Consider the following 22,021-nt stretch of genomic DNA (forward strand, 5'->3'; position numbering starts at 1 on the left):
CCTCCTTTTGTCAACTTGATGCCGTAAGAATACTTTCCCATATACTTTATACAATGCCCACGGTAGATACAAAGACCTCTTTTAATCTACTTGTTATCTCCTTCTTCAAACTATTCACTTCTTTTCGTTACGCCGGTATCCAAACTCACGAACCACACCCTATCTTGAGACACACGACTGTTTCCTTTCGATGACCAAAATATGACTGACTTCTCCTGTCTCATCATCGACTCCCAAATTCCCATTTAAAAACGACCGTCCAATCAAAAAGCTTAAATTGTGTTTACCATGATATTGGAAAAGCCTAATTTCGGTTTCAGAGAAAACTAAATAGCTTACTTTAAAATTGGTTTTTTTCAATACATCATTTATACATATTTCAAAAGATTAGAATATGGTCATTTAATACTCGACTCTACAAACAATGAAGAGATTAACTTACAGGTAAAATGTCTTCTAATTCTAAACAAAGGTTTTTTGATAATTTTGTTTGCAACGGAAACAGGTCGTTTGCCAAACAAATTTCTATTCTTATCTACACTAAATCTTATCTTAAATTACTATATACAATTTGTTTATATTGATTTCTTAAAAATTTATTCCGATGGATATTTTTATTTGTTTTTCTTTGGTTGGGAAAGAAAAAGTATGACAATATATATATATATATATATATATATATATATATATATATATATATATATATATATATATATATATATATATATATATATATATATCTCATCTAGACCATTAGCTTTTCTTGTTTTTCTACAGTTAATAATTGCTCCGATGACTTTTGTAGTTAGTATATCAGATGCCTCTTCAATATGTTCCTTGTTGTTGAACAAACTGGGAATTTGTTTGCAAATAGTTCTATATACCTATTTATTTCAATATTACATAAATGCCATTGTTTATTTAGTAATATATTTTTTATATATTATTTAAACATAAGCTACATATAATACTAAATAAATTTCTATTGTTTTTTATTCATTACTGATTATTTTTGACAATTTAAGTGGACGCACTTATTAGACAGATTAAATCAGTTTCAAAGTTTTCTATGTAACTAACACTTTATATAAATGTAGAATGAGATCTTTTAATACCATTCCATCAAGATGATGTGGAAGACTTTTATTTGTGTGACACTCTGTTTAAATTTTGTTGTAAGTATCTACTTATAATATATATATATATATATATATATATATATATATATATATATATATATATATATATATATATATATATATATATATATATATATATATATATATATATATACCATAGCATATCAGTTCAATAGCATAACAAGTCCAAAATTAGAATATTTGAGAAACCGAAGAAAAAGAAATTTCGTATTTTATATTCTATTTAATTTTTTCAATTTTCATTTTTTATATACGAAAAGAAGTAATTTAGTTTTATAGAAATGTAGAACATTTTAGTGCATGAAAATATTTAAATAATATTTGTTGAAACTAACTGAAATTTAAACTTTAGTGACATTGTTACACTATTGAACTAAACTTCTTTCTTGAATTACGACATACATTAGCTACATTTTGTAAATAGAGGTCGGTCTGATGTTTATAGGATTTGAAATAAAATTAACTTCTTTGAAAATTAAACTTTTAATTTGAAATAAAATTAAATAAATACAAATTATTGTTAGTAGGACTCAGGCTCCTCCTCCACTCCATCTTTTTCCGGCAAATGTTGGTAAAACGGCCAATAAACCGGTCCTTAAACCAGCCGTCAATAGTCTTGAAAGTAACTTGTGTATTCGGGTGCATTTTTTCTATTATGATAATTTTTAAGTTATTCCAAATAACTTTTTCTTTTTCTGTATTTTTACTGAAATTTTTACCCATTTCGCTACTTAGTGACTTTAAATCATAAATAGTGTAAATTTCATTTACATTGTAGGAAATCCCAGTTTTTTTGCTGATTTGAGTATACTTGCCCATTGTGCAGGGACGTAAATTGGACAACTTTTAATAACACGCTTTTTCTCTCTTTCTGTGGTGGCATGCATGCTATTACCTTTATTTTTAGTGTGACCCTTCTCTAAAAATTTGCGTGCAATTGTCTTGATTTTGTTGACATGCATCAACAACCCTGTCTAACACCTCTTTTAATTACTATAGTTTCAGAATCGACATTTTCGATTCTAACCTTTGCTTTTTAATTCCAGTCTTCTTCTTAAAGTTTCATCTCCTATCAAAGGTTGAATATTATAACGGCTATGGCCACTTTGTTGGCTGCTGCTCTGAAAAGTTGTAGTGAACTACAGTTAAACCATTCTCTAAGGTTCTTCAGCCAGGAGATGCGTCTTCTTCCTATGCTTCTTCTTCCTTGGATCCTTCCTTGCATAATAATTCTCAGCAGCTCATATTTTTCTCCTATGGTTATGTGACCCAAATATTCTAGTTTTCTTCTTTTTATGCTGTTCATAATTTCTAACTCCTTATTTAGACGTCGTAGTACCTCAGCATTGGTAATCCTTTGAACCCACTGGATTTTTAATATTCTTCTGTAACACCACATTTCGAACGCTTCTATTTTTCTTATGTGTTGTTTCTTCAATGTCCAAGCTTCCATTCCGTATAGTAAGATGGAAAATATGTAACATCTTAGAGCCCTCAATCTAAGATGCAACTGAAGGTCTCTGTTGGTAAGCATTGTCTTCATTTTCACAAATGCTTGCCTTGCAGTTTCAATTCGGACTTTGATTTCTCTGCTTTGGTCATTTTTGTCATCAACCCAGATTCCCAGATATTTATATGTCTCTACTTTTTCTATTTGGGTTTGCTCTATCATTAATCTTTCATTTCCATGTTGCGTTTTTGAGACAATCATAAATTTAGTTTTTCTCTTATTTATTTTTAGTCCGTATCTAATGCAATAATCGTTAATTCTATTTACCAATTCTTGTAGCGATTCCAGGGTGTCTGCCATTATAACGGTGTCATCAGCGAATCTTATGTTATTTACTATTATTCCGTTTACAGAGATTCCATCACCCAGATCCGCTATCGCTTCCTGGAATATGGCTTCACTGTACACGTTAAACAGTAATGGTAACAGAACACAGCCCTGTCTTACTCCTCTCTTTATATCTATATTTTCGGACTTTTGTTCTTCTATCTTTATATTGGCCTTTTGATTCCAATACAGATTGATAATGATTCGTAAGTCTCGTCTGTCTATATCTTTGTTTCTCAGTACTTCTATTAGTTTTTCATGTCGGAGCCTGTCGAATGCCTTCTCGAAGTCGATGAAACAGGAATAAATATCTAGGTTCATATCTAAGCATCTTTAAGAGAGGACATTAAAAGCAAACAATGCCTCTCTCGTTCCCAGTCCCTTGCGGAACATAAACTGAGTATCATCCATATCATCTTCTAGTTTTCTATATAATCTTCCATGAATCACCTTTAGAAATATTTTGAGGGCATGGCTTATTAGTGATATTGATTCCAGTACGGATTATCAAAACACTGCTATAACGTTATTTCTGTATACCTTACAGCTTCAGACAGTCAAGTAGATATAAACTCATACACGGAAAACCAACGAATGCGTCCTGTTATTTTCACTTCTCCAGTGGTAGCTTATTAAGATCGGATGCAATGGAATTATTTACGGAAGGAATATGTTCAGCATTGGACTTAAAACGGCCAATGATGAGGATGATATTCTTTCTAATATGTTTTATAATATTTTTAAAATAATTTAAAATAAAGTTTCTTATATGTTTAGAGGGCAGATGATCTAATAGTAAAAACTTTAAATGGAGAAGTACGTGGACGAATGGAGTACTCCATGAGAAAAACTGGAGTTCCATTTTATGCATTTCAGCAAATACCGTACGGAAAAGCTCCGGTTGGCGATTTAAGATTCAGGGTAGGTTTTTTAAATATATATGAAATTTGATGATTGTTTTATCCAAGAAAATGGCACTCTTTCTAGGAGATTCTAAATAAGGAAATTATTTAGAAATAGCTAATTCCTCTGACAATAATAGCAATTTATGATGCAGAAAAATTATTTTTAAGTAGCTGTGGTTGAACAATTTTTTATATTTTTGAATTATGTAGGAACCACAACCTGCTGACTCGTGGAATGATGTGTTTGATGCTACAAAGAACACAAAAGTTTGCTATCAGGTTTGGAATTGGTTTGGTAGTTTGGGAGATATAGAAACGGAAGATTGTTTGTTCCTTAATGTCTACACTCCCAAAGTAAGTATTGATTACTTTTTTAATAAATGTTTTAAGATCTTACTTAGATGTATGTTTTTTATTGTATTCTGATTCGTTAATTTCTATATTCAACCATCTTAGGGGAGCTAATCACTTACGAACATTTTTTTCTGGGAGCTAATCATAATAAATTATATTAAAGATAAACAGAAAACACCAGTTATATATCTAGCAGACCATTTAGATGATGAGACCTGGTCCAACGAAGAAGAAAATTGACAAATATAACCAAATTATATCCTGCGTGAGTCATTGAGTTTTTAGCGATAAAAGTTCTAAATTATAAAAGATTTTCCCAATTTTAAATACCAACTTTTATCTGAGCAGTATGAGTAGGTAATTTCTTTTTTGTTTTTTATGTTTCTCCAATTATTGATGTTATTCTTCTTCCTTTGCCCTATCCGTTTCGGACGTTGGCTATTAACAAGGCTATTTTGACTTTGTTTACGGCACCTCTGAACAGTTCGGTCGATGTTAGTCCGAACCATTGTCGCAGGTTATGCATCCATGAGTGTCGTCTTCTTCCCTGTCCCCTCCTACTGTCGATTCTTCCTTGGACTATTAACTGTAGCAGCCGGTACTTAGTATGCCTCATGACATGTCCGAAGTACTCAAGCTTCCGTTTCTTTACGGTGAAGATTATTTCTTTGCTTTTGCCTATTCTCTGCATTACTTCCACGTTAGTGATGTGGTCTGTCAAGGATATCCGAAGAATACAGCGATATATCCACAGCTCAAAGGATTCTAGTTTCTTCAGGGTGGCTTCCGTTGTGGTCCATGCCTCTGCTCCATAGAAAAAGACCGGGAAGACATAACACTTGACCAGTCTTAATTTTAGTTCCATTGAGATTTTGTTTGTGAACCACTTTTTCATATTGTTGAACGCGTTTCGCGCTTTTTCAATTCGTGATCTTATTTCTGTTGACTGGTCCCATTTTGTGTTGACTGTAGTTCCAAGGTATGTGTATGTCTCCACTTGTTCTATTTTTCGGTTGTTTAATGTCAATTGTATCGGAGGTTGTTGTGTTCTGCTGATGAGCATGCATTTAGTTTTGGTTGTATTGAGTTCTAAACCATATTCTTGACTTGCTGTGTGTATGCTTTGCATGAGTCTTTGAAGCTCGTTGCAGTCATTTGCGATAATAACTGTGTCGTCAGCATATCTAATATTGTTGATTACCTCTCCGTTTACTTTGATACCCTCCGAAACTTCTCCCAGAGCTTCTCTGAAGATTTGTTCAGAGTATATATTGAACAGGAGCGGCGAGAGGACGCATCCCTGTCGTACACCCTTTTTAATATCTATCTTCCCACTGTATAAGTTGCCCATCTTTATCTCAGCACTTTGGTTCCAATAGAGACTGGTTATTATGCGCAGATCCTTGCCATCAATATGCATCTTCCTGAGCATTTCCATGAGTTTATCATGTTTGACCTTGTCAAACGCCTTGGAGAAGTCGATGAAGCACAAGTGGACGTCCTTGTGCATGTCTCTGCATCTTTGAATTAAAACTTGCAGACTGAAGATTGCCTCTCTTGTGCCCAATGCGCTTCGGAATCCGAACTGTGACTCCGATATATTTGCTTCGCATTTGTTATATATTCTATTGTGTATGATTTTGGTGAAAACTTTGGTAATGTGATTTATCAAGCTTATTAAGCGGTGTTGATCACAGTGTTTTGCACTTGGTGTTTTAGGTATGGCTACAAAAGTCGATCGAAACCATTCCTCCGGAATCTCCCCTTTGTCGTAAAAGGTGTTAAAAAGGCCTGTCAGAAAATCGAGGAAGTGGTCATCCGTTTTGCATAGGAGTTTTATGATCTCGCCCTGTATGTTGTCGGGACCTGGTGTTTTGTCGTTTTTTTAGCGATGAAATGGCATTTTCCACTTCAGACTTTAGTATTTCGGGTCCAGTCATGTCGTCATCTTGGTCCACTGTCGCTCTGCGTTTATCGTTAAAAAGTCGTTCTACGTAATCTTTCCATGTGTCAATGAGCTTCAAGTCGTCTGATATAAGGTTACCGTCTGCGTCTATTAGTGTCGGGTGGGGATTATTGGTTTTCTTTTTAGTTGTTAATTCTGTGATCTTTTTGTGCATGTTGTGGTAGTCATATCTTCTGTCGCACTCTTAGATTTCATCGCATTTCTCCTTCAGCCAGCGTTCCTTCGCTTCCTTTATCTTTGTTTTTATATTGTGACTTGTTTCTTGATACTTCACTTGATTTTTGCATTTGTGTTCTTCCTGTAACAGAAGTGTCTTGTTTGTCATTTCAACAGCTCTTTTTATTTCTTCCCATTTAGCAACTGCGTCTTGTGCGGGTTCACTCAAGTTTCCAATGTTTCTTCTTAAGGAGTCCTGTACTTGTTGTTTAATGTTGGGATCCTTTAATTTCCTAATGTTTATCTTGGTTTTGTTAGGCTTCCCTTCTATACGTTTTAGTTTGATTCCCAGTTTACCCACCACTGGGTTGTGATCCGATTGAGCGTTAGCCCTGGGATAGGTTTTCACTGATGTCATTGAGTTTCTGAATCTTTCTGGTATGGCAATGAAGTCGATCTGGTTTCTTACATTTGTTTCTTTCGAGTCTGCTGGCGACTTCCAGGTGTAAAGTCTAATTGATGTTATAACTGGTTTATAATCTCATTTTGATGTTATGGCGAAAGAAAAAAGATTCCATAGTTTCTCTTTGTGATTGGTAATTTGAATGATAGTTTCATCCTAAAAATTCTTAAAAATTTCTACCTAAAATAGAAAACAAAATTTATCTACTTTTTCGATTTTTCATAATTACCGTTTGTTTAGGAATATAGGTAAATAGGTATATACAGAAATAAAAATATTAACGCTATAACGTTTCTAAATTGTCAACTTACTAATTTACTATTAGTTATACACCCGTTCGTTGTTCGTTCTTTATTGGTTTACATTTTTATCCAATAATATTCAAGCGTTACTCACATAGCTTCAAAAAACATTAAATTAAGCAGTTATTCGACACTGGTCTGACCAATAACACACAGTTCTACCCAAAACTATCCATTCGCCAATAAAAATGTAAACACGTAAATGTGGTTTTACCTGTAAGAGGAATAAAAAAATAAGTAAGTTACACGCCCTTTCTTTCTTAATTGGTTTACCGTTTATCGAATAAAATTCAAGCTATACTCACACACCTATAAAGAACAATACATTCAACAGTTATTCGACAGTGGTATGACCAGTAAAAAACAGTCCTACTCGAAATAGTCGATTCACCAATAAAGATATAAAAACTTGAATCTGGTTTTACAGCTAAGGTGAGTTAAAAACCTGCTCCTCATTTTACTACTACCTATAACTAAGTGACACGCCCTTTTTCCTTCATGGATTTACAATTTTATCGAATAATATTCAAGCGTTACTCACACAGCTATAAAAAAGCTATATACATTCAGGAGTTATTTGTCAGTGGTGTGACCAATAACACTCAAAACTATCGGTTCACCAATAAAAATTTGCGAACGACAATCCAGTTTTACTGGTCAGTAAAAGTAGTAAAAAACCTGTTCCTTATTTATTTGACTAACACCAAGTTTTTGCATGAATGTTTTTGTTGTATGGATCGAAATAGCTGAAATTTTGAGGTGTTATTAATCACAAGATCCAACTATGAACTCAATGTTAAAGATTTAGGCTGATTTTTATATGATTTGAATATAAATAACGATTTTGCTATAATTTTAGTTTTCGGAGCACAAATTTATGTTACAATTTTCAGAATTGGCCATTATAAAAATTTTCAAATATTTTAAAACATGGTCAGATAGATAAGTGGGGACGGACGGCTGACTCTCATTCATTTTACTGTCGAAATTCTTTACAAAAGTGTCTGATCGAACTGTGGTGGAGCAGTACCTACTGAAAGTGATAAGAGCTTGCGGTTTTGTAAATGATCAAATTATTTGTCAAATTTCATATGTTTGTTAAAGTTTTTGATAGTGTGCCCATATATTTATCGCGTTTGCCGATAGTGTGCCAATGAGAACGTGAAGTTTGACAATCAAAGTGAGCGTTTACGGGGCCATAATACTCTTCCATAGATCTTTATCGGGGAGATTTAGGACAGTTGGTGTCTCTTTGTATAATTCTCCAAGGGAAATCTGTTTCTGTCGCCATATTCATTCTCACTGCAGCTTTTGCGTTATTATATATATTTCGAAGAAGAGTGGTGTACCTATGATTAATACTGTATAATGTAAGGCAGAATCTCGATTCATCGGAAAACAATACACGACTCCAATCCTGCATTGTCTAAGCCAAGTGTTCTCGTGAAAAATTCAATCTGGCATTTCGATGTTTACGGAAAAGCGTCAGTCCAGTTAATTGAGTTTGACAAGAATAACCAGCAGCATGAAGTCGCCTCCTAACTGTCCATTCACTTACGTTTGCATTTCTCACTTCTTGTAGATAATTTCAAACGGATACTGCCGTGATCATTCGGCATCTCAAAGCACTAGAAAGAACAAAGCGCTTATCTCTCGCTGTTATAATTCTGCCTCGATCTGAATCAGGTCTTCAAGTAAGCAGACCGATCTCTTTGTACACTTAAGAGACTCACATCAACGTTTCCCGCAATTTTGCGCTGACCGTGGCCATTTTCTATCGGCGCCACAGTTTTTGCCGCAACAACAAAATTTATGTTCATTCCAATAACATTCATGGATCAATTCAGTTTTTAACAGCCACTATTTTTATTAATTCTTGAATTGTTAAAAAATAAAACGCTGGATTCCGTTACTCTAAATAATTTTATTTTAGAAACCAGTCCATGAAAAAAACCTACCTGTACTGGTATGGATATATGGAGGAGGATTCGTTGCCGGCGCTTCCAACTTTGAACAAGCAGGACCTCACTATTTTATGGAGAATGAAGTAATGGTGGTAACTATCAGTTATCGTATTGGTCCTTTTGGTAAGTCATCATTACTCTTTATTGCAAGCTTACCATGATCAATTCGGTTCTTCTTGTCAACGTAGTCAAATCATAAATAGAAATAATATCACTTTAAATGGTATTACCAATGAATTACTAAACATCCTAGGAGCAAATCTTGAAAAATATTTATCAGATTAATCAAACACATAAAAATAAGTAAGAAGAAAGCAGCAGAGCAGTAAATAAGGTTAACAAATAAAGGAAAACAAGACCAAATATATGGGAATAAGCAAAAAAACAAGAAAAGAGAGAGTCGCTCCTAAAGACCAACAACAATAGAATAGAATTCTTCAAAACTGCTGCAGACAAAGCAAAAATTTGCCGTGATAATCGACAATGTCCTTATAATGGGACGAGGGACACTAAAAAGAAGACTGTTCTTGGCCTTCTTCAGTAACTATCTCTATCTTAACTAGTTTCAGGCACATGTATTATGTCCCTCTAACGAGATTGCCAAAGATTGCATTAAGAATATGGCAGAATTTATGGGAAGAAAAAGATCCAAAAGACGGCAGCTAAGAGCAGTGGAGGCATATGTATGAAAGCTAAACGTTATAAAGTGGAACGGTAGGGCACATAATATAAGAAAATAAAGGGAAATCTGTAACCAAACTCTAGGCATGCAAGACGTGTATAAAATCTATTAATTAGAAGATAATTCTATTATAACTTGTATATAATCTATAAATTAGAAGATAATAGAAGATAAAACTACATTATAAACGAGGTAGAATATATTATGCTTAATCAAGGATTTCAAAAAAGAATATAAAAGTAGTAAACACTTCACGTTTCCCCTAATCATAACTTACTAGAAGCCAAGTTTCAGTTTTCTCTAAAAAAGATTTTGAAAACGAAAAGTCAAAGAAAAGTAAAGGATATAAAGAAATTACATATTACAAAAACCGAATTAAATTTCTAAAGACATAAAAGAAAAAATTGTCAAAGATCGCGGAATAGAAGATTAAGACACGATATGAAACCAGCGAAAAATAATCTTACAGAAATCTGAAGAAAACCCAAAAATAACGCAGCAAACATAAAAGAAATCGTGGACCACGAAAGATTCTAGAGTTAGGAGATGAAAGGTGGCATTACAAGAACAAAAACAGGACATAAAAAGATACGTAGACTGACCAAAAACCAAAATAATTAAAGGTGAAGAAAACTTTATGATAGAGACGTACGATGAACTAGATTTTTCACACAAAAAATTATAATAACCAAAAGATTCGTAAGATTTTGAACTTTATTTCATATTTATTTCGTTTTATTGATGTTTAATTTCGTATCATTACAAGGTATTTTATGCCTATTATCTGTTAAACTGGATATATGTCAAATATTATTTTTACGTATTTCAATAGATGTAAATAGTAAAAATCAAACTTCAGACTTTACAAAAAATCATTTACACTCATACATACCCATATGTATATAGGTCAGACAGATAGAAGTTTCAAAAACCGTACATTTGAACACAAAACTTTAGATTTTCTTCAATGAAAAGACCTACGAGTAATGTACTATGGTATATTATTGAATGGACAGCAGCATTGGACAAAAAAAACTTATGGATGTTATATATTTGATACTTTTCAAAAGTATTTGACCCAGTACTAAGACGAAAATTGCTTTACAAACAAGAAAACTTAGATGTTCTCTAAAAACTTTCTAGTCATTTTTATGTAATAAAAATAACAGTAAGAATTAACATATTAACCAAAACGGACCTAACTTTAAACTGTCAAACAGGCAGACTAATTCTTTTATGTTCTTATAATAAATAATTATTGCTTTAGGCTTCTTGGCTACAGATGATTTATCCAGTCCAGGAAACTACGGTCTTAAAGATCAGAGCCTTGCGCTAAAATGGATCCAAAATAACATTGAATATTTTGGTGGTGATCCCAATAGGGTAACGATTATGGGAACTAGTGCTGGTGCAGCTTCAGTGACGTACCAGTTGATGAGTCCAAAGTCTAGAGGTAAGTTAATGTGTCTATATTAGTCTAAGTGGAAACAATGGAAATCCATGTTGTGTTTCCAAAAGATAAAAGGCGTAGACATTTCAAACATGTCAAAAAAATTTAAACTTTCATAATACAAATAATATTACGTCACTGGAAATGCTTCCACTTAGATGTACTTTATAGTTTTTAAGAACATATTTGTGTAATCGAGAAGAAGCAGTTTTAAACGGTTTAGATCATTTGTAATTAGAAAGATTAAAATTCAGCGTTTTTTGGTTATATTTCAAATGCCTTATATTTGTCACCAAAACTCGATATCGAAATTTCATGTCATAGGTTTTAAAGATCAGGTTATAGAAATGAAAATTCAATAGTGACAATTAAATGAAAGAAGAGCTTATTTAAAGCTTTATAAAAATAACTTCATTTGCTGAAAAACGCAAAAATTGCTTAAGAAAACTTCACTTTTTACCTTTATAACGCATTTTGATTTTTGTCGATTCGACCCTCTGAGAGTTTAACTAGTTTATGAAAATAATAACGACAAGCACTTTATTTGTAAAAGAAGCATGTTAACTGACAATAATTCTAAATTATATGCAAAAATGTGAAGAAACAAGATCATTATAATCTGGACTTTCCTAAATAAATAATTGAGGTGAATGGCTAACACTTTAACGAAAAAATGTCTATATATTTTCAGATCTCTTCTGGGCAGGTATAGCTGGAAGTGGATCGCTGTTAACACCATGGGCGTATCAAAAAGACTCTAAGGCTATTGCATATAAATTAGCAGAATTTATTAATCCATCATTTGATCCATCTTCGTCAACTGCTGAACTAGTCGCTTACTTAAGATCTGTTCCAGCTGATGTCTTAAACAACGCTTCTTCAAAGGCTATTTGGGTAAATATATATCTAACTATTTATTGATAAATATATATCTACAGTTACAAATGCTATATCTGAAAAAACTGTAAAAGTATTAGAAAGAAAAATCGTTAGATGCTCTTAAAAAGATGAAGTGACAGTTGATGCTAATACATGTAAACATGTAAAAAAATGCCTACCTATATAATGAAGAAGATACATTTTCTATTTGTCTCTGACTAGTATCTCTCCAAATTATCTCGTATATTATTTTTGGTTTTTATCTGATTCGTTTTGATTACCACAATCTCGCATAGCACTTCTTTGTTTCACTTATTGTTTCACAATTTTTTTTATTCCTAGTGGCTTGATTTGCGGTCTCTTCTGATCCGCTTGTTGCGGAGATTCACTCAAGAATATTATTTTTTTACATTCTGTCTCTTCTGCTTGTCAGTTTTCTATTTTTCGTTCTATTGGGCACATAACTGTTGACACAATTTTTCATAACAATGTCTTAACCATTTTTTGCCCGTCTAGTTGCTTGCTTATACATTTCGTTACATATTTCTGCTTTGTTTTTTGTCTTTCAATAGTCTTTTGTAACTTGAGTAGTTTTTTCTTGCACTTTATTACCACTTTTTATTTAGTCTGTATCTTCTTATTATAATATAATCTATTTGGTTTCTTACCATTTTATCCTACGTATCCTGAGACAAATTCCAGGTACTTAATCTTCTAGATGGAAGCTTGTATAAAGTGTTAGCTATTACCATTTCTTTTCCATGGACAAATTCGACCAACTTTTCTCCTATTTCATTATATATTATACATACTTTTTTAAAAGCGTACTGCCGGAAGGCCATTAGGACGTTCGATAAATAAGGACTCTAATTAAAAGCCTACATTAAAATTAAACAGAATTGTCCTTATACCAGAAGTATTAGTTACATACTTTTTTATTTTATTAGGACACCCTTGGCAACGAAGAAATCATCCAAGGATTTTTCTATGCTCCTGTGATTGAACCGGAACATGAAACTGCTTTCATTACAGAACATATGTATACGGCTGTTGAACAAGGAAAAATGAATCGACTTCCATTAATGATTGGTATTGAAAGTGAAGAGGCCCTAGGCAGAACTCTGGGTAAAGTAATTATAATATTTATGATTAATAAGATAGAACATAAGTAAATAGAGTTAGGGCGCAACGACACTGGTTTGAAGTGTTATTAATTGATTCCAACCAGATGTCATTAAATGCCCCATCTATTTTTATGAACGCATTATTGACACTTTCATTGATGATATAGTATTTTCAAGAAATATAACAATCCAATGCATGGCATTTTGGTGGATTTATCTGGTTGATAGGCAAAATGTTTTGCATGAGATCGTAGAAGGATTCACTTATTATATAGATGCCTCACATATGATTTTAGTTCGTCTGAAGAATGTTTGTCATTTTTAGATATAAAGGAGATCCTAACATATCATTATTATTTTGGAACCTAACCTAGAATGCATTCTCAAGAGTTTTATTTATTTTACGTGTAGTTAAAATTTCTGTTAATCACTGGTTCATATTGATTGAGAACTCAACAACTATTTTAAAATTATTATGGGCGAAACAGAAGAAACGAATTAAAAAAAACAGCGACTGCTCTCTACCAGAGGCAAATTGGATGTAAAAATTAACATTTTAAGTATGTTTTCTCGTATGAACTTCTAAAAGAACTAAGCACTTAAAGGATTTTATAGAGATTTGTATGATATACAAAGTAAAAAGAAAATACTACAACAAAATGCTAGAAGTAGTGGTTACTTTCACTTCCTCTTAAGGGAAAACGCACTAATCTCAGGTATCTACGGTATTTAAACTATTAGATTCTGTTGGGCTCGTTTTATATTATCGTGCTGTCATGCTGGAGTGTCTTGAAAATTTTTTTTACGCATCACATCGTAGCGAGCAGTACCACTTTATCAGGAGATGCTGACTAAAACTCAGTTGTTTGATTTTTTCCAATAGTTTCTTTCGAATAACACCAGTAGTAGAGAGAGAAAAATAGGTATCGTCAGGGTACTTATTTTTGTCCATTGTCTCCTCATTTATTGCGATCTTCTCGTTATATTAAAGACCCAAATATTTCTGTTTAGTATGCCACATCGATAAGTAAAAAAAAATAATATAAAAACAATAATTTACTAAAAATATAAATTCTTCTACTTATTTCGATTTGTGAATTTTTGTAGGTGAAAACTGGGCAGGAGCGCTTCCTAGCTTCGACGATGATGTTAAACTCCTTGTCAACCATAATATGCGCATAAGTGACAGCAAAACTCTAGAAGAAGTTGGCCAGAAAATAAGAAAAATTGTAACGCATGGATTGTTGCAAAATGATTACGCAGGAGCAATTAGGGTAAGTTTTTATTCGGGTTTTTATTAAGATGATTTTAGAATTGATTTGAGTATGCAGTTTACAGTTTAACTGTCAATATGAGGCCAAGAAAGTAGGAATTGGATTTTAATATTTTTGATGCTCTAATTCCAAAATTTTTTTTCATAGTCGTACTTCTTAAGATAGATTAGGAGATCATCCAATGTTGGACTTTTATAGAAAAGCAAAAAGTCATTTCTTCCATAGTTATGTTTAACACAACATTGTCCAAGTTTCTTTTTAAATAAGATTAAAATTGGTGAATGACTGGACTACAATAATAAATTTGTCATTTAATTAAGAATAAAGATGGTGGACGACTGATAAAAAATAGCTGAACTGCAACGGTTGGTCGCTTACGTAAAAGTGCCCTGCAGACGATGTGATAGATAAAAAAAATTAAGACTTGACAGCCGCCATTTTAGTTTTTCCATTATATAGGACTTTTCATCAGCCGCCATGTTTTTCATATAGACAGATTTGACAATGACGTATAATATATATTATACGTCATATGTACTGGTTTTTAAATTTACCAAGAAATATTTTAATAAAAAATATTTATTTAAAAAAAAATTTATAAATAAATATTTTTTATTTAATAAAGAATTATATATTCCATAATAGCACCTCTGAGCGAAAATGCAGGTGTGTTTCTCCTTACACCTTGTCCTGATGCCTTTGTTTCGCGCACCAGTCTGGTTGGTCGCGCTGGTTTTTTCCCTTGGGAAACAAGATTTGTCCTTAGGGTAATAGGTTCACTTTATATACTTCTTTAAAGTAAACTTATTAATGTCCCGACTGTGTTAAACTTTCTGAAGTGCGGCTGGCGCGAGTAAGAGCCTAGCGCTCATCCAATGCTGGATTCGAACTGATACGAACTACCTTGAATCACTACGCTCGTAATCGTTTCTTAACATTTGAAATCTCCCTCCTGAGCCTCGACGTATATAAAGGATATGTTTACATGTCGAATACCTTTGACTTTTATTTAATTGGTAAAATTACCTGAGAAGGGTAACTTTTGGTAATGTTGGGAAATTTCAAATGACTCAAACCGATAATTTGGAATTACTAATCCTTTCATTGTTATGATTCTTTAACGATTTTAGAAGCTTATGTCTACAAAGTTATTTGTCTTAGAAAGTTTAAATTTGAATGCAAGCTATCGGCGCCGTACAGATTATTAGATGGTACAAAGGAAATTTATAAATCTAAACTAATACACAGTGTGATATAATGATATGATATAAAATAAAATAAGAATATTAAATAGGTATCAAAAACGATTAAAAAATTGATTTGCCAATTGTGGCACTTTCTTTTTTTCAATAACTAGACTTTCTTTGGTGAAGAGATGGAAGCCCTAAGGAAACAGAACAAGAGGAAGGCCCCGTAAAAGATGGATAGACGACGTAGAGAGGGATCTTTAAACCATGAACATCATGCAGTGGCGAAGAAAAGTATCCGACAGGGCAGAATGGAAGAACATTGTTAAGCAGGCCAAGACTCACAAAGGGTTGTAGCGCCATTAGAAGAAGAAGAAGAAGACTTTTTTTGGTATTCTTTATATGGATTATCTACATTATTTTTATTACTAACCCAACCTATTTCTTTACAAAATGTCTGTTCGAAAAAAATGGCTGACACTATTTTTTATGAAAAGTCCTATTCACAGGTATCAGCATAAAGATACTAAAGAATTATTAGAAAAATAAATTCTTATTATGTATTATGTCTATGGCTATCAGCAGCCTTGTTGTATTGCCAACGTGTTGACAGATGACAGCCGCCACCTCATTGGTTAGCAGCTGACTGACCATTCGTCGGTATCATAAAAAACTAATCAAATTATGTTAAGTGTATTAAATTAACCACATTTTGGTTTAGTATTACAGTGACATGTCATTTAATAGACCCATCATCCGTCATGGTGAACTGCAATCAAAGTTTAGCGACGTTTATTTCTACCAATTTTCCTACGATGGTAAACTTGGCGGGACAAAGAACTACATAGAAGGTATGTACTAAGACTAGATTAAAAATAAATAAAGCAAAACATGAAATAAGTAGATAATAAAATAGTTGACCAGTTGAACCAAACTTAAATTTATTTTATCAAGAGATATAATTAACAATATTAAAGTTAATACAATGAAAATATGTGAAAAAACGATCGGAGAACTTTGAGCTGAATTCAAAAAATTTACATTTTTAGCATTACCACTCATTTGCACTCCCATTTTAACAGACCGAAATAAAAAATGTAATTCTTTTGTTATACGAGTTTAAATTTAATTCCAATAATTTACAAAGAGTTTAACAATTATTAATTTATTGTTGATATTCTACTACGAAAACAATTATTATAGAAATCGCACAAAAAATTTTAAATATGCCTGATTTTAATTGTTTTAGTTTTTATTGTATCTTTTATTTAATGAATAGGTATTGTTTGCTTTTATTTACAAAATCCTCAAACATATTGAAATATAAAATTATTTTAAATACAATCTGGAACCGAATCCTCATAACTTTATTTAAAAATATTTGAATAACTTAAATTTCTTCCCAATGTGTACCTGCGTGTGTGCTATTTCGCTCGAAATTTACCAAATAGCTTGCTAACAATACTGCAATGTATGCTGAGGTATACGAGCGGCGGAGAAAGATATCCAAGTCAAAGCAGAGTCACAGCTTTATTTGCATTTTTTTTAGCAATATACTGCGACCGAGGACCAGGAAGAGTCAACGAATTACAAGCGCATACGGAGCTTAATCAGCGAAACTTCACATCAAAATCTTGCACAAATGGATATTACGCACAAATAGAACACATCTTTTTATACCTAATGGACAAATTGGGGTTAAATACCCAATCAGTTAATAAATAGATTGGTCCCAATGACTTTTGTGGACTGTAATTATTCACCAACGCTTTTGTTCAATATCACATCCCATAAGGAGGTGACAAACAAACATGCCCCAATGATATATGCTAAATTATACACTTAGGTGACAATTTTCCTAACTCACTCCTATATAAATTACTTACTTACTTACTTAGACCTAACCCTTTCTACCGTTAGGTGTAAGGCTGGTGGGGTTAAGATTTGCACTGTTGTCTCCATGCTATCCGGTCTTGTGTTAGATTTCGTGCACTTTCCCATGTCAATCCTTTCTTCTCAACTTCTTTTCTGATTTCGTCTACCCACCTAACTCTTGGTCTTCCTCGTTTGTTTTTCCCTTGCATTCTCGTTTCAAACACTCGTTTTGTTAATCTTTCATTCGACATTCTACACACGTACCCGAACCATCTTAGTTGCCCCTCTACTATTTTTTCGTTTAATGGTTCTAGTTTTAGGTTTTGTCTGATTGTTTCGTTTCGTATTTTGTCGGTCCTCTTTCTGTTTGCTATTTTCCTCAGGAACCTCATTTCCATAGCATTGACTCGAGATTTTTGTCTCCCAGTCAATCTCCATGACTCGCTATTATAGATGATTGTAGGTCTAACTACTGATTTAACGACTGCCGTTTTTACCTTCTCCGGTATTTCTTTTTTCCCCAAAAATGTTGTTTTCATAGTGTTAAATAAGCTTACTGTTCGTCCCATTCTCTCATTTATTTCCATGTCTTGTTTACCGTTTGATTCAATTATTGCTCCTAGGTATTTAAAATGTTCCACTTGTTCTAGTTGTTTTCCGTTTAATTGTATTTCGTGTGTCTTTCTCTTATTTGAAATTATCATTGTTTTTGTTTTCTCTGTATTTATTTTCATATTTATGTTTGACAGTTCTTCTTCTAGGATTTCAAGGTTGTTCTGTAGGTCTTCTCTGTTTTCTGCTATCAAAATCATGTCGTCTGCAAATAGAAGCTCTGATAGTTGAGTCTGTTTCATTTGCCAGCATCCTAATGTTAGTTTTCTCATTCTTCTCTTGGCTTGATTGCTTCATCCAGTACCATTGAGAACAGCAGTGGGCTCAACACGTATCCCTGTTTGACGCCTTGACTTGTAGTAAATTCTTCGGATTATAAATTCTTCTATATAAATTAAATGGAGTTAAAGTACAATTATGTTAACCAACACTGTGTTCAACTCGAACAGAGAACTTTAAGGACGGACAAAAACATTTTCTTCCCGCCCTTCCTACTGATAAACGTGGATATAATCCAGCGGCTTATTTATTACTTCGCGCACTAAATTTCGACTTTAAAATCAAGTGCTTTTGGAACACCTACCAATAGTAACTTCTCAACACCTTCAACTAATATGATTCTCTCCCGCACATAAAAACAAGCAATATTCGTTAAAGTTTAAATTAATAAAACAGTTATTAAGTTCCCGGTAATTCCAAACTAACATCTTTTTAGGCGCAGAACGGGTACAACATTCTGAAGACACCAACTACTTTTTGGTCTATGGAAATTGGTCCGTTTTGGACACTCTCCCTCCAGAAGATATTCTCACTAGCGAAAGATGGAGATTGTTGATTACCAATTTTGCTAAATACAGGTAAATATAATAACTTTAAATAAATTCATCGTAAATCTTAAAACAATTTTTCTTTTTATTCTGTGCCGTGCTTGATAATCATGCATTGGCTATCAAATTGGCTATACTATTTTTGTTGACGGCAGATCGAAAAAGTGATACCAAGGATCTGTTAAATCATTTTCTTAGGTTTCGAAGCCAGGGCGTTCTTCTTCGACCTGGCTCGCTTCTTTCGTCTATCTTGAATTGTACTATTAAATAAAGTATAATATTTCTGAGCCTCTGAGACATATAGTATATTATATCAATATGGCTCAGAGGCTCAGTCAGCTATACGCTTCTACAAGCTTGACTGCTAACTCCGCTTAACTCCATTCTATACGTTTACAAAAGACGATTTCTGAATATAATATTCCGAAATTCAAACTCTTGTAAATTGTATTGTGAGTGGGGGCAGCGAGAGACAAGCAAGGAGCGTCTCTTCCGGACAATCTGCTGGTTTCACGTCATCAACCCTTGGTACCTTGACCTGGAGATAGTCTCAGAGTGAGAATCTGAGTGAAGAACACACCCCGCACGTTTTTTCAACTGTTTGCTACTTGTTTCTTTGTTCGTTCTTTTTGTTTCGTATTTGTTTTAGATAGAACCACAAAGGGTCTTGAGATCGTCCGCCTCAACGGACAAAAGTGACTGAAGACGATCCATAACCTCCCCTAGATCAGCCTCAGCGACATGGCTTTTAGATGTTTTACTATAAACACGCGCTTACCATTTTTAGAAGTTTATACCGTAATGTTGAAGCTGCATTTTTTTTACAGGAATCCAACTCCTGAAGAGAGCGAAACCTTGCAAAATATTATCTGGCCCAAAGTACAACCAAACAACTTTGTTTACCTGAACCTCAATAATTCTTTGTCTATTGTACAGGATTATCCAAAAAGCAATACTTATTCCAAATGGGTAAAACTGTATGAGAAGTATGCCCAAAAACCATATATTAACTTTTAGGAACAGATTGCTTGTTGTATTTATTTCTTAAATAAATGTTTGTTGTTGTACTGATTTGTGATGATTTATTTGTACGTTTAAGAAATATAGTGGACACGAATTGTTTCAGATATGGACTGATAATAAAAAACTATCGTTTTTTATTGATTGAATTTTTGATTGAATAAGAAATAAATAAAATATTATTATATAGATATTTAGACCTAAATTTTTTTTTTATTTTATTTCTTTATTCAGTATTAATTGCTATTTTCATTTTTTGTTTTAGTTTTTTTCTTTGCTTAGCCTAATTTTACCTTTTGTGGTGCAGCCTGTTAATTGAGCTACTTTAAACTTTAGATGAGATATGTTCACGTTAAATCTTGCAATTAGTTTCAATGCATTAAATTTTCTGTTACCTTTGTTTCAAATCATTTGTAGAATATGCATTTTCCCGCGACGTAGTATTTTACGTCTTTTATCATTGTCTTGATAGGTGTCTTGGCTAGAAGAGTGTGTTTCTGTTCTTCCAATGTCGATGTAAAAGTCAAGAAGTTTTAACCCAATTTCGTCTTCTTACTTATTACAAAGGCTTTCGTTAGCCTAGTAAAGAGTAATAATTATTTAAGTAATTATTATATATTCCAAATTAATAACGAATAAATTCGACACAGTTTAACGTATACATTTCAAATTAAAAACAAAACAATTGACCCAGTTTAACTCAAGCCTGAATGTTTAAAAAATTACGACACTTAGACCTTGTTGGAAATTAATACAAGGTACGAATTGTTAAACAAGTGAGAAGAATTGAGCTGACTAAGAAGTTCTACATAGCGTGATCCAGTTTAATACATGAAATAGTTGGCATAATCAGCGAAAACGTAAAAACAAATCTCTACTTCGGACGTGACAAAAAGAATCTAAGGTACGAGTTGGCGATACATAAAAAACGGAATGAAGTGGGTCAGACAGTCCAGTAATAGCGCGGCGCCTGAGAGGGCCCCACGCGAGTGGCGGACTAGTGGGAAGTTGGCACTCTAGACGCTCCACGCCATAGTGTGGAGATCGGACGATACGCAGCCAGTGGACGCGCTATTTAACTCGACGGGATAGTGTGACGTATAAGTGTCGGCAGCTGGAGATTCGAAAGTTCACAATCTCAAATCCCTGTAAGACTGGAGGCGTATTCACTAGCTAGAGCCTAGAGCCTAATGATACGGAATTGTCCGACCTTTAATTCCTTGCTTGTCTCTTCTCGTCTCTCTTCGCGCCTGATCGAACATTTTGGTCATAACTGATATTTTGTAGTGTACAGTCTAGTTAATACATTGTAAACTTGAAATTTGTTTTTGTTATTCCTAGCCGTTACAGGTCGAGACTAGAAGAGATACACATTTCGCTTATGCAGTGCTCCGGCTTCTAACGTAAGCCCATAGCCTCTCACTCTTTGCAGGACCTGAGACCGAGAAGTCCTTAATTCCCTTCTTTCCAAAAATTTCCTTACCCTCTTGTAAATCCGCGAGGGCGGAACCAGTCAGTCCAGACTAGTGGAACCAGTAAGCCTTGCCCCGCTCGCAGGAATAAGTAACCCCTAAGAATTGTAGAGGCATTGATAAGGAGATTGAAACAGACGTCTTCTACAATGATGACAGCCTTTATCAGAGTGGAGAAAATTCATTGGAGGGGATTATTCGATTCATTTACAGCTTCAATCCTAAATTATCACACCTGTAACCTCCCAACTTATTAGATTATTTCTAAGGCTTTCGGGATACCCAGATAGCCTTTGTGTGCTTCTTTTTAGTGCCAACTACCTTTAGTTTAATTCGATTCGAGACCAAACCAAAGAAATTAGGACACGCATTGAAATAGCACGTGTATCATTCATTAAACTTAAAAAGTTTCTTTGTTGTCGGGATATAAGGTTAGAACTACGTCTGAGAATGCTTGGATGTTACGTGTTCTCTACTCGTCTTTATGACCGGAAGTGTGTACACTAAAACAA

General features: G+C 33.5%; 1 protein-coding gene across 1 annotated transcript; it reads left to right on the top strand.

The window, feature by feature from the left end:
* The first annotated feature begins 1,055 nt into the window (after nt 1–1,055).
* Nucleotides 1,056–20,088, top strand: LOC140434119 (venom carboxylesterase-6-like). The gene is made up of 11 exons (XM_072522158.1): nt 1,056–1,175; nt 3,775–3,918; nt 4,113–4,256; nt 9,077–9,230; nt 11,057–11,242; nt 11,931–12,133; nt 13,066–13,243; nt 14,350–14,516; nt 16,425–16,554; nt 18,906–19,047; nt 19,845–20,088. Exons 1-11 carry the CDS (start codon nt 1,128–1,130, stop codon nt 20,032–20,034), a joined length of 1,686 nt encoding a protein of 561 aa, XP_072378259.1. The 5' UTR covers nt 1,056–1,127; the 3' UTR covers nt 20,035–20,088.
* Nucleotides 20,089–22,021: the final 1,933 nt, after the last annotated feature.

The sequence above is a fragment of the Diabrotica undecimpunctata genome, chromosome 2 (assembly GCF_040954645.1).
Source record: "Diabrotica undecimpunctata isolate CICGRU chromosome 2, icDiaUnde3, whole genome shotgun sequence".
Classification (NCBI taxonomy): Eukaryota; Metazoa; Arthropoda; class Insecta; order Coleoptera; family Chrysomelidae; genus Diabrotica; species Diabrotica undecimpunctata.